Source organism: Lathamus discolor, chromosome 5, assembly GCF_037157495.1.
Source record: "Lathamus discolor isolate bLatDis1 chromosome 5, bLatDis1.hap1, whole genome shotgun sequence".
In the NCBI taxonomy this organism is placed as follows: domain Eukaryota; kingdom Metazoa; phylum Chordata; class Aves; order Psittaciformes; family Psittacidae; genus Lathamus; species Lathamus discolor.
The window spans coordinates 12,371,160-12,383,469 of NC_088888.1; the positions used below are offsets into that span (position 1 = coordinate 12,371,160).

The 12,310-nt window shown below is 45.8% G+C and overlaps 1 protein-coding gene and 1 long non-coding RNA gene across 4 annotated transcripts in view; one reads left to right on the forward strand and one right to left on the reverse strand.

Moving 5' to 3' along the window:
* Window positions 1-10,464, reverse strand: part of LOC136014795 (uncharacterized) — a 28,114-nt gene extending 17,650 nt beyond the window's left edge. For 2 of the 3 annotated variants that reach the window (XR_010612873.1, XR_010612872.1), the window contains exons 1-3: window positions 10,036-10,464; window positions 6,441-6,543; window positions 4,636-4,718 (exon numbers count right to left, since the gene is read on the reverse strand). This is a non-coding gene — a long non-coding RNA (uncharacterized LOC136014795). The remainder of the gene's footprint in view (window positions 1-4,635; window positions 4,719-6,440; window positions 6,544-10,035) is intronic. The other variant, XR_010612874.1, reaches the window with a different exon arrangement.
* Window positions 10,465-11,137: 673 nt separating this feature from the next.
* WDR26 (WD repeat domain 26) overlaps window positions 11,138-12,310 on the forward strand; it is a 33,056-nt gene continuing 31,883 nt past the window's right edge. The window contains exon 1 of the mRNA XM_065679792.1: window positions 11,138-12,023. Coding sequence (XP_065535864.1) covers window positions 11,668-12,023 — 356 coding nt within the window. The 5' untranslated portion in view covers window positions 11,138-11,667. The remainder of the gene's footprint in view (window positions 12,024-12,310) is intronic.

Below are 12,310 nucleotides of genomic sequence, written 5' to 3' on the forward strand. Positions count from 1 at the left end.
GAAATAGAACTAAAAATGGAAGCAGAGAACTAACTTAATCCCTGAAAATGAGGCTCGACAGAAGCACCCATGGTTCCTGGCCACAGATCAGGTGACGGGTGAGAGATACAGGCTGAGACATGGGCAGCTGAAACAGAAATGCCAGACAGGCACTGTCGTAAGAGATGTGTAACACATGGCAGGCACCAGCCTCTCTGCACTATGTTTAGGGCCCCATATCGCCTTAAGCAAATCACCCTGCCCTGCCCAGCATTTTCCAACTCTGCCATTTTAGACACTTGCTGCCCGATTGGCTAAAATGACTGTCTCAGCCAGAAATGGATTTATTTTCTGCCTTATTTTTACCTTTAACCTATTTTCATCCAAGTCCAGATGTACCCAAAAAGGCACACTCAAAAGAACGTAAGCATTATCTAATACATAAAAGATGGATGCAGAGAAGAAGAGAATTAAGCTGTTCTTCATGCCCAGCATAGCACGATAAGAAGTAATGGGTGTAAACTGCAGGTGGAAGGTTTAGATTAGGCATTAGAAATGGTTTTTTAACAGTAGGCACAGTTAAGGACTTGAATAGATTGCATGAGGAGGCTGTGAAGGATTTCAAAAACAGGTTAGACAAATATTTATCACGACTCATACTGGTATATATGTTTGCAGACTGGAGCAAGAAATGGATTGCTCAAAGTCCCTTCCAGTCCTGTTTTCCTATGATTTTGATTCAGAGATGTCTAATGGCCTGTCTTCTATTAGAGATTGCTCTCACAATCTTAAAACACTGCCACCAAAAGAATAGGGAGGACTATTTATTTTTGTAATTAACATTATTCCAATTCCCTCTCTCCTTACTCAAAAAGCCCTCTCACTCTTCAATACATTCAACTGCAAAGCTGAATACAGCCAGTAAAATAGTGAAGGCATTATACTGACAGCACTGATAACACTGTGGTAATAATACAGCAAGTGATCTGAAATCTATATTTCTTTTGACCAAGTTCTCACCCCTTATACCCTTTCCTCCTCCTCCCTACCCCAACACAATACCTAATTTTCTAAATTACTAGAGCTATTATGCGCACTTTCATTAACATAGCAGGTGCAGTTACTTAGACCATTAATGTCCTAGCAGTAGTGTAAGTTGGGAGTGACCCCACTGCAAATTAACAGTTCAGACACAAGAGGTGAATGGTGCTTTAAAATACAGCTGGAAATATTCCACTGTACCCAAACAGGACTTGATCCAGGGTCCTTGTCTGAAAGCTGCTCCCTTAACACAAGTCACTTGAGTTGGAGGAGAAAAGCGTTACAGATTAATTCTGGTTTGTGGAGAAAAGAGGCTCTTTTCTTCCAGCTGAAGTTAAAAGCTGCCAGCAAGCATCAGCAACCTATTTGGAAATTCTGAACTGACTGCTGATGTGATTTGACCATGGGCTTTTTCTCCCCTTGCTATTGTATTATTTCTATTAAGTCAGTTACCAAAAGCTTCTCTGTTCAAATTTATTCTTTCTACTCTTTCCCTTCACACTCTTGGGCCACTATTTGTCTTTCCTTTCCCCTTCCCACCGCTTCTCAATAATAACTTCCTTTCAATAGTTTGAAAGACTCAGACCAACATCAAGAAAAAAACTACAGTGAAATCCCCTCTACTCATACTGTTCTGTTTATGCTACCTTCCAATTTTGTCTCCTTTTTCTAAACTGTAAGCTCACTGAGGCATAGCTAGACATTAATTTTATGCCTGTACTAAATATCTACAAAAATAGGGTTCACTTTGCCTGGGCCTATAGCGATTACTGGTTCATGGATGTTTAAAATATTGCATAAGTAATGCAATGTAATGTAATGTTGAACTGTGGCTACTACCACATACTTTCCTACAGAAGCAGAAAAAATAACCTCCAGGAATTCTTCCTGACATATTACAAAAAATTACTCAAAACAGGAGATGCAAAAAAGACAGAATGATGTGTCATATTGAGAATGCTGCTGTGCTGCTCACAACCCCACATGTCAAACCACACCGACAATTACTGAACACAGCACTGGCCAAGGAGCGGGGTCCCACAGGCTTTGGTATTTGCATCACCTGTGCTAAATATTCTGAATAACTTTGGTTTACCTACCTGACATATTACTCATATAAACCCGTAGTTAAATGTAGGATATGACTGCACAGCTGAGCACAGCACTCCTACCAACTAACTCCAAAACAAGATGCTGCAAAGGTGTGTCATCAGGGCACCCCACCCCAGCTAATGAGCATGGCAAGCAGCTGGGCAGGCCGCCTAAGGCGGGAGACCTGTTGCTTCCACAACCCCAGCCCAAAGCCCAGTGTCCCTGTGGGTGCTGGAAGGAGGAGCAGGCTAAGTGTTAGACGCATCTCACTTCAAATACTTTAAGAAATAGCCTTTTGATGTCTGTGTAGAACATACAGATGTAAAGATAAGATCTACTTCTCTTTTAACTTGGAGACCTTTTTAAGTGAGATTCTGGTCCAGCTAGACACAGCAATCCTTGTTCACAGTGGCCTAAATTGCTCTTCTTTAGCAGAGCTACAAGGACAGCAACATGATCGGAAGTTACAACAAATTTGGTCTTATGTTATTGTTGATTAATGATGTTATTTCATAAATGCTAATTTATTTCAAAGGACCCTACTGTGATCTCACACCAATAAGAATTATAAAAAAATAGCCAAGGGAATCACATAGGTGTAGCCAGTCTTAAACTAATGTAAATCTCATTTAAGGAAACAAATAACAGGCCAAATGTATTATCTACCTGTACTTACTAAAATAGAAATCTATACTAAATATTATTTGGGCTAATCACCACGGGTCATATCCAGTGAACCTCATCCTGATACGTGACTTACTCTTCGTCACATAAAACTTCTGCATTGTAAAGAAAGCAGGATTAAGCCAAACAATTCCATGAAATCATTAGCTTCCCGCCACAAACACAAATCAGACACGTGTAAGAATAAAAAGCCAGTTTGGCAAGATACCATAGTGCCAAGTCAGGTTATAATAATTTCTAATTAACACTCGTCCAAGTTTCAGTGTTACTTATTTGCAAGTCAGTGTCACTCAGAACAATACAAGAGTACTGAGTATTCCTGCCTATGAAAACCTCTAAAACAAATATAAAAGAAGAATTTGCAGCCTGATCTGTCCAAACAGAAATGGCAAATAAAAATGACAACTGAACTTGACAACCCGTGATGAATAAATCTTCAGAAATGAGAAGACTGGCATGCGTCCACTGGCAAAGCATAAATCAGCACAAGTTGAATACCTGAATGTGTCTATTTTTAAAGCACCCAAACTAACTGAGCAGCAACGACTACCCTTTACTATCAAATGAACTGTATATATGAGAATCTAGCTAGGCCCAAGAGTCACAAGACCTATACCCCGAAAACTTCCCTTTCCTCCTTCCAGCTGGAACTACTTCCCACCGTGCCTCCCAGCTCTGAGTGTTTGCAGCAGGACACACACGTCTCTCAAATGTGGCATTCTGAAGAAGTGTCATTAAACAGGAGTTGCTTACAAAGAAGGTATTAGTATTTATAGAAAACTAGGAATTAATTTAAAAATTCTACAGATGTATCATCTTGTGCTGATGGATAAAAATAGTAATGACAACATACAGGGTGTCCTTCCCATTAGTCAAACTGGTAATGAGTAATGCAGCCAAACGAATGTCAGTAAAACCTACCTACCACGCCATGCTTCAGAAACCTTTTTGGCAGTCTTCCTTAAGAGAGAAGCCACAAAAGCATAAAGGTTTAATCTGCATGTATTTGAAATTCCTGTATTATTTGTGAGGCAAAGTTTCAAATAAAGTGTATTAGTCGCCACAAACAACTGTCAGTGTCCACCTATATCCCACAGATTTTACCCTCTTCAAAAAACACAAGCATTTTAGAAAATAGGAGAACACTACATTTTCGACTTGAAAAATCAGGTTGGTTTAGTTCCAAAGACCCAAATATACCAGTCAAAGACAAAAAATATTCAAGTATAAGGCACTAGGAGCTTTTAGAAAAGGATCTGAATAAACTGCAAATTGTAATGTTTAAAGGTCATGGAATCACATGGGTTTAACATCTTACTTCTTACTGTTAGCTCAGAAGGAACTTCTGTCTTGCATGAGTGTCCTCCTGAGAGTTTGAGTGCAATGCTGTTGGGCCAAGACTCTGTTTCCCCCTCCTGCATCTCAGGGCAGTGTAGCTCTGGAACAACACTATTTTCAAGTACGCAGCAGAAGCACTTTTGTGCTGGATTATTGGTGGTGTCTTATGTTCTTTATTACAGCAGTTATTTGAAACTTAATGAGGTCTTCAGTACGGGAGTAAGTGCCAAAGCTGATGTACTGGAAAACAGTTACAAAATAGATGAAGTGGTGAAGACGTTTTACTAGGTAAATGTATGGAGCCACATGAAGGACTCTTTTCTCTAATTTTGTCTCCCTATTTCTGATGTAAATACTATGCGCCAACAAGGAGGGAGAAGCTTGTACAGAAAGCTGTATTCTAAGCTATATGCAAAGATACAGTTGCCACAACACCTAGCGATATCCCTTAAAATAAAGGGCACTTAAATAGTAATGCAATGACATTCTTGTGACACTAACCTTTACTCTCTTGTCCAAAGCAAGCAAGGATGATCTGGCAGTTCACTTGCTTTTAAACATGAGCTCGGGAACACCACATATGCCTGATTAAGAAGGAAAAAAAACAACTAAGTAATCCCAGGGCTCCAAGGAGCTATTCACAAGTTTAATGTTAAGATATAATCTGCTGGTGATTACGTAAGAATTTCCCCTCTCTGCCCATTCCAGAGTGGATATGAGATACTACAGCCTACATGCCTGGTCTTGAAAGTCTAGTTCCAGGTGTAAGAGCTCACTGCAATATAACCCTCTAGAGAAAACAGAAAAAGCAGAGAGAAAGGACTAGTGTACATGTCCTCTGGGGAGAGGCAGGTCCTGATTCAACGGACAGGCAATAGAAAGTAGTGTGTTACCCCACTCAGGGTTAGGCTCTAGGAGCTATGTGGGAGTTGGCAGACACAATCAACAAGCCTGAAATAACAATTGCTTTGAGAGCCAGCAAGAAGTAAAAGGCAGGGGAGCGGCCCTCCAGTAGGAAAAGTAAAATAACTGCAACAATAGAAGGATAAATCTAATCTCACACAGAAACACCGATAACCCATCTGAGACCTGGACATGAAACCAACACACAAATATTAAGGAACACAGGCTACAGGAGACGCTCTTAAACAACGGGCTTTGAAAGCCCCATGGGACAAAATCAGTGCAAGGCTTTTCTGTGGAATATCTGCCAGCTCCTGCTGCACACAATGGCCAGAAGGGGATTTAGTAACAGTTCGAGTGAACATTTATGCCTATCAAGATGTGGAGAGAAAAAAACCCCAAACCAATAGTCCAAGTATGCTGTAATTCTGCCTGTTTTAAGTGTGGGAACATCTACTTGAAGCACTGACACGATGGCCTACCATCTTTCCAAATCCTGGCTATACAGAACTTCCTAACATATTTGAAAATGAGTGATATACCACAGTCTACACAGCCAGATTTTGCAGGCTGATATCTAGGATAGTCCCAGACAGACAAATCATGCATGCAAAGCAAGTCTGACATGTCAGATTCACAGTATATGTAATATTGTCTTGCTGCACATGCTCAGAGAAGTTGCACAGTAAGCACCAGTCTGGCACATGCATGTTTTATCTGACCATGCAGAGAAGTCTGACTTCTCCCAATACGTGGCATCCTGCACATCCAGAAAGATACCGATGCCAACAGAAATACAGGGAAAGCCATGCCAGATATATATTCCTTTCTATGAGAAATGGTATTGACCATATAATAATATGGAACACCCTGTATGGAACAGGACATTCTGTACCACATGGGATCCTCAGCATTTTCGGACATTTATTTTTGTTACCACACCATGCTGTGATTGCCCAGGAGAGTGCAGAGGTCAGCATCAGTGTATGTACGCGAATTTGGCCGACATAAGACAGAGTGCGATTACCTAATATTTAACTAGGTTACAATAGCACTAATGCACTCATCCTTGCCACATGAGCTCATCTACAAGGCTTCCTACTGGAGCTTTGGGACATTGTATCAGTAACCCCCAAGACATGACAATTACTGAGTCATCCATATTGTTTCCCCCATACCATCAGGGATTCTTCTCAGAAGTGTATTTATAATCACAGCAAAGTTAAAGTTGGTCAGGATCCTTTGCAGGTCAACCTCCTGCTCCAAACAGGGCTATCTTCAAAGCTGAATTAGATTGCTCAAAGGCTTGTCCAGTCTAGTTGTATCTCCATGCATAGAAAGCCCACAGCCACTCTGGAAATGTGTTCTAGTACTTAGCCACTCTCACTTTGAACTTTTCTTACCCACAACTGGAACTTCTCTGGGTACAACTTCTCACTTTTGTCTCTTGTCCTGTTGCTGCACATCTCAGAGAGAAGCCTTGTGCCATCTTCTCTGTAATTTACCCTAAGAAGGTGAACACTGTAATTAGATCCTGGTGTAGCCAAACCCACTTCCTCAGCTTTTCCTTGTACATCACGTGCTCCAGCCTCAAACACCTTCACAGCACATGCCTGCTGGGTATATTGATAATATAGCTCTGTAGGTGTTGAACTCCCATGCTGAATTTCTTTTGACCACTAGGATGGCCAGGCCCTTTTCTGCTGGGCTACTCCCAAGCCAGTTGGCAGTCAGCCTGCAGCACTGTATGAGGATAGCCTGTCCCATGTTCAGGACTTTGCACTTGTCTCTGTTGATCATCACAAAGCTCTTGCTGGCCTATTCTTGCAGCTTGCCAAGGCTACTCTGAATGGCAGCTGTGGCCTCCAGTACAACAACTGATCTCCCCAATCTGGTGTGGAGATAGCTGAAAATTTGCTGATGATGATTTGATTTGAATTTATGATGAACATATCAAACAGGACTTGCTTCAGTATCACTCCCTGATCCCTCCTAACTGGGCATCAGTCAGACTTTCAAACCAATGAGGCACTACCCTTCAAGCCTGGTGGTACAGCTGTTTTTTCACACACATAAGTCTGCCCACCCCATCCACATCTCCCCAGTTATAAGGTTACTGAGGAAGACCCTACCAAAAGCCCTAAAAAAGTCAAACTTAAATGGCATACTGTGATTTCCCCTTGTTCACTAAGCCCAAAGTCAGTGACATTGGATCAGGCATACTGAACTTAAAGGCCTAACATTTGTGTTTTTTCAATCATGGGCAGTTTTCTAAATGCCTTTCAAATGTCACAGGGAGTGAACACACAGTAACACTGACCAGCTCCCTCAACACTCAAATGCATGCCATCTGGTCCAGGACTTGTACATGACCAGTTTGATTTAGCGGGGTCCAACTTCATCCTCATCTGTGGGCAGTCCCCCTTCCCCAAAAAGTCTACTACCTGCCACACACAGAAGCTTGGGAGATGTGCAAGTCTTTTTCCCAGTAAAGAGCAAGGTAAAGGGGACCCTGAATATCTTGGCCTTTTCCTTATCACCAGGACAATCACCCAATTCTGCAGCAGGCCCACATTTTCCCTTGCCTTCCTTTTGCTGTCAGTGTACCTGGAGAAACCCTTTTTGTAACTCTTCACATTCTCTTTCAGCTGCAACTCCAGTCAAGCTTTGGCTTTTCATATTCCATCCCCTTACTGAAATCCTCTGCATAAGGCGATGGAATTGCAGCCCAGTGTAATTTACTCACAAATCCTCTATCTGCTGAACGTTTTCTAGAAATGCTGTTTAAGGAGGGTTGCTGTTTTTCATCCGTATTCCACCTTTTGAAAGTTGAAAGCATGTACAGATGCCTGTTCAAGCACTTATTTAGTTGGTACTGTGGAAAATACCATTGTTCTAAATTATTCTTTCTTCCTTTGTTCTTTGTTATTAGTTGGTTTGTTTCCAATAACCACAAATTTGGAAAGGATCTGGAAAGTAAAAATATACATACATACGCCTGATAGGAGGGAATCAAATCATTCACTACCTTCATCATGCAGCTTTGACTACTAATCCATCTCTAATATTTTCTAATATTTCAGCTCTGCCACAGCAGCCTCACATGGCTATCATAAAAAACCCCAGCCCCTTAATGAAAGAGTTCCTTCCTATTATGCAGATCTGGACTTTCTGTCCCATCGTCCTCTAAAACAAAATAAAAAACAAGCAAACCAGCCAAAGTTTGATTAGTCCTAGTCGGCACACAAATGATAAATTCAAGGGTGGTTTTGTTTTTTAACTTTCCAGACCTAGAGAAGGGAAGCGTTTCTTGCTTTTCAAGCATTTCTATTTAGTCTACACTGTCCCGAGACAGATTTTTACATATAAAGATACCACTTGTTCAACATATTCCACACTTGGTTGTTTTTGATATGCAGTGATTGGTCTCTTCTGTCTTCTAAACTTCCACCAGAACCAATAAGTGTTCCTGCAACATTTCTCTATTAAAGGTATGGGCCTATGCAACAGGAAGTTGTTTGAATTACAATCTAGTCAGAATTGTACACATTCTGCATACTTACATATTACCTCTCTACTTCAGTAACATGGCTGATACTACGATCACTGTGTTTAAAGTTGCCTAGGTTTGTCTTTAAAACTCCTCTTAAGGGCATTTGTAAGTTTGTCAATTTTTATTGCAGAACCCTTCCATTTATTCTCTACTTTCAAGAAACTTCAAACATGATGAATGTGTACTTCTGTTTAAGTCCTCTGTCACAAGTGAGATGTGCTTTGTATTTACCAGTTGTTTCACCTCATTGCTCAAAAAGCTGCAAGCTTATTTGGATTGTCATTAAATCTCCTCTCATAAGGATGTGGAATAGAATTAGGATCCAAATCAGGGCTCAGCTAATGAAAGACCACCAAAGCATGATGCCACTGCCCCTTTCCAGATTCTCTTATTCCCTGCTGCAGCATAGGGAGGAAGGTCTGCTAGCCACAGACCTGACTCAAGACCCCCTCCTGGTGACTAGGAAAAGCCATAGGTGACAAAGGAGGAAAGGAGGAGCACAAGAGCTGGGGCTTGTACCATCCCAGCAATATCAAGCTTCTTCCTCCAGCCTTTTGTGCTTCTGCTGGGATATCTCCTCTCCCAAAGAAAGCGATGGGAGGGTGGGGGGAAGAATTTGCACTGCAGTTAATGCAGCAATATGTACCTCTTAAAAGTCATCTTTCAGGTTCTTTTCAGCTCCGAACACTACTCCTACTCCCTGAGAATATTTAATTGAAATGAATGGGGGAAACAACATCCCTGTGAGACCCTTTTCTATCACAGAATGGTATATAAAGCCACTTGCCCATACGATGTTGTCCAGCTACAGGGAAGGGACTTTGCACTTCTTTCATACTTTTATCACAGATATATTCTCCATAGGGTCATTAAGACAGGACTAGGTGCATGGGACCTGTAGACTACATGCAGGTAACAAAAGCAGCATCTGACAAGGGAATGCCAGGCTCTCAGGGTGGTGGAGAGCATGGCAGTGGCACAAATGTATGGCAGGAAGGAACACGGATGCACAGGGCAGGAAAGAACAATGGCCAACTTCACCTTCCCCAAAACCTGGTCTTGCTCTTTAGAGTTCACTTTCAGGTGCCTTCACAGGGTCTATGGCACTCTTTGTACTGTACCTCTCATCTTTACCCAAATTTTTGAATCATAAATTCAGTAATGGCCACCTGGGGAGAGGGAGGACTGAGGAAGAACTACTTAAGAATGCTGAAAAGACAGAGCGACAGAGGCAACAGAAGATATGGCAGTGGTGAAGGCTAAAACACATTGTATTCCCCAGCAACAGTTGGTGAGCTAAGGAACACGAAATCAACATAGTCCTCTCTTTGGAAGGCCAGTGTTGAATTTAACCCTACAGCCAAAGCTGGGCAGTGCTCAGCAACAAAGTTCTTCCCAACTTTCCCTCTAGTGTAAGAGTGCTTCAGCTGTTAACAGTCAAATACCTTCTGTGGCCTCTTCACAGGGCCAAAGTACAGTATCTACTTCCACCGGCTAGGCCTTGATGGGGTCTCATCTTTCTCTGGTTTCATTCCTTTCATGATTGTCTCTTCACAGACTCCTCCACTGGTCTTGGGCCCGTGATTTCCCAGTAGAACTTCTCCCAAGTTCCACTCGAACGAAAGCACTGTTGTCTGTCCGAACCGTTCAACGTAAGTTGGTCAACATTCAGTGTTCCTAACACCTCAGCTTGTCAAGCGGAGGATGATTACATGTTAATCGCAGCTTTCATTAAGAAAAAATAAAGTTTTGTTATTTCCCTTTGGGTTCTGGAAAAAAGCTTGTGAATACCAAACATGAAAATTCTAGGCTCTAAACCAAGTAACGCACAATAACCCTATTTTGAAAGGCCAAGACTTCACTCACTTGTGACTTTTGACCAGAGATCTGAGTGTTTGCGTGTGCCCTCCATCACACAGAAGAGAACAGGAGGGAGATACCTTGGGGCAGAGACTGGGACGCCCAAAACACCCAATGTTTTCTGACATCATGTCCTGATAAGTGTACCCCAACCCTCAACATCCCTAGAAGATCAAAATCACCCTTCACCTCCTGCTTCCATGCCAATGCACGCAGAGACTACAGAAGACAACAGCAGTGTGTCTGAACCCTTCCAATAACCAACCTGGGCAACGACAGGATGCAACTTCACTGGACATTTCTCCTTTTCTTAAAAGAACAAAACCCAGATTGCCTCAGGAAATTACTGTCACCCTGCTCCACCCGGTCACCGACCAGTCCCACCGAGCCCTGTCCGGGCGGTGGGCGCTCACCACACATCATGTGCTCCCACCACACGCCTTCACACATCTCCAGCACCGAGCTCATGACCCAGGACTGAGGGACCCCCTCAGGCAGGACGCCTGTGGCCCCCATGGGAGCCGGTGGACCCCTACCTCGCAGGCCGGCCGGGCGCGACGGGGGCGATCCGTGAGGCCCCTGCGGCGGCCCTGAGGCCTGCCCCGTCGCGCCCCCCGGCACCTATAGGGCCCATACCCCACCCCCCGCCTCGGGCGGCGGAAGTGTGTGTAGGGGGCAGTATAGGAATTTCCTGTGACGTCCCGGCCCGGACTCCATTAGGCTGCAGCTGGGCTAAGAGGAGACAAACCCGGCGGGCAGCAAGCGGAGCGGGCCGGGTGCCTGGGGCTGCCGGCCGGGGGCTCAGGGCAGCGGCGGCCGCCGCCATCGCCAGAGGGAGCCCCGAGCGGGCGGCGGCGCTGCCTCCGGGACCCCCGGGGGGCATAGGGCTCCGCTCCGCCTCCCCTCACCCCCCTTCCCCCTCCCCCCCCGCCTCCCCCTCCTCGCCCTCCCGGCTTCCCACCACGGCCGCTCTCGGTGAGGAAACTCTGGCCTCCGCTTCCTCCTCCTCCGACTCGGACACCGGCGGAGCCTCCCCGCCCCCGCGGAAGAAAGCCCGGGCCTCCCCGGCGGCGGCGGTGGAGGGAGCAGGAGAGCCCGGGGCTTCCGCGGGCAGAGCAGGCCTCACCTCGTCCCAGTCCCTCTCGCTCCCCGCCGGGCTCGCCCCCGCCGCCGCCCCGCTCAGAGGCAGTAGCAGCGGCAGCGGCGTCAGCAGCGCCATGCAGGCCAACGGGGCAGGAGGGGGCCAACAACAGCAGCAGCAGCCGTCGCAAGGGCCGGTGGGCCCGGAGCTGGGCTGCCTGAGCGCCCAGAACGGCGAGGCCTCGGCAGGCACGGCTGCCAGCGACCAGCTGGCTCACGCCAACGGGCTGCTGCCCTCAGCTAACAGCGGCGGCGGCAGCCCCGGCGGCCTCAGCGTCAACAACGGGGTGCCCGCCGCCGGGGTCCCCGGCCCGGCCTCCGCAGAGCTGGGGGGCGGCGGCGGCAGCGCCCTGAAGAAGAAGAAGCGGCTCTCGCAGTCTGACGAGGACGTGATCCGGCTGATCGGGCAGCACCTCCACAGCCTGGGCCTCAAGTAAGTGCCCGCGGCCTCGGAGGCGACGAGGCCGCGGTGGGCAAGGGGGAGGGCGGCCTGGGGAAGGGAGGGGGTGCTCCCTCCCTCCCTGCCCCAGCCTGGTGTCCTGACAGAAGGGCTCTGTGGGGTCGGGGGAGGCCCCGTACAGACGCCCCGCCGTCCTCCTCCTCCGTCCGCGGGGAGGGGGCCGCAGGAGGCTGATGGTCCCCCCGGAGGATGGGCTGCCCGCAGCGGGGAGCTGGGGCGAGGGAAGAGGAAGGGACCTCCGCATGGGGATTAGTGGCAAA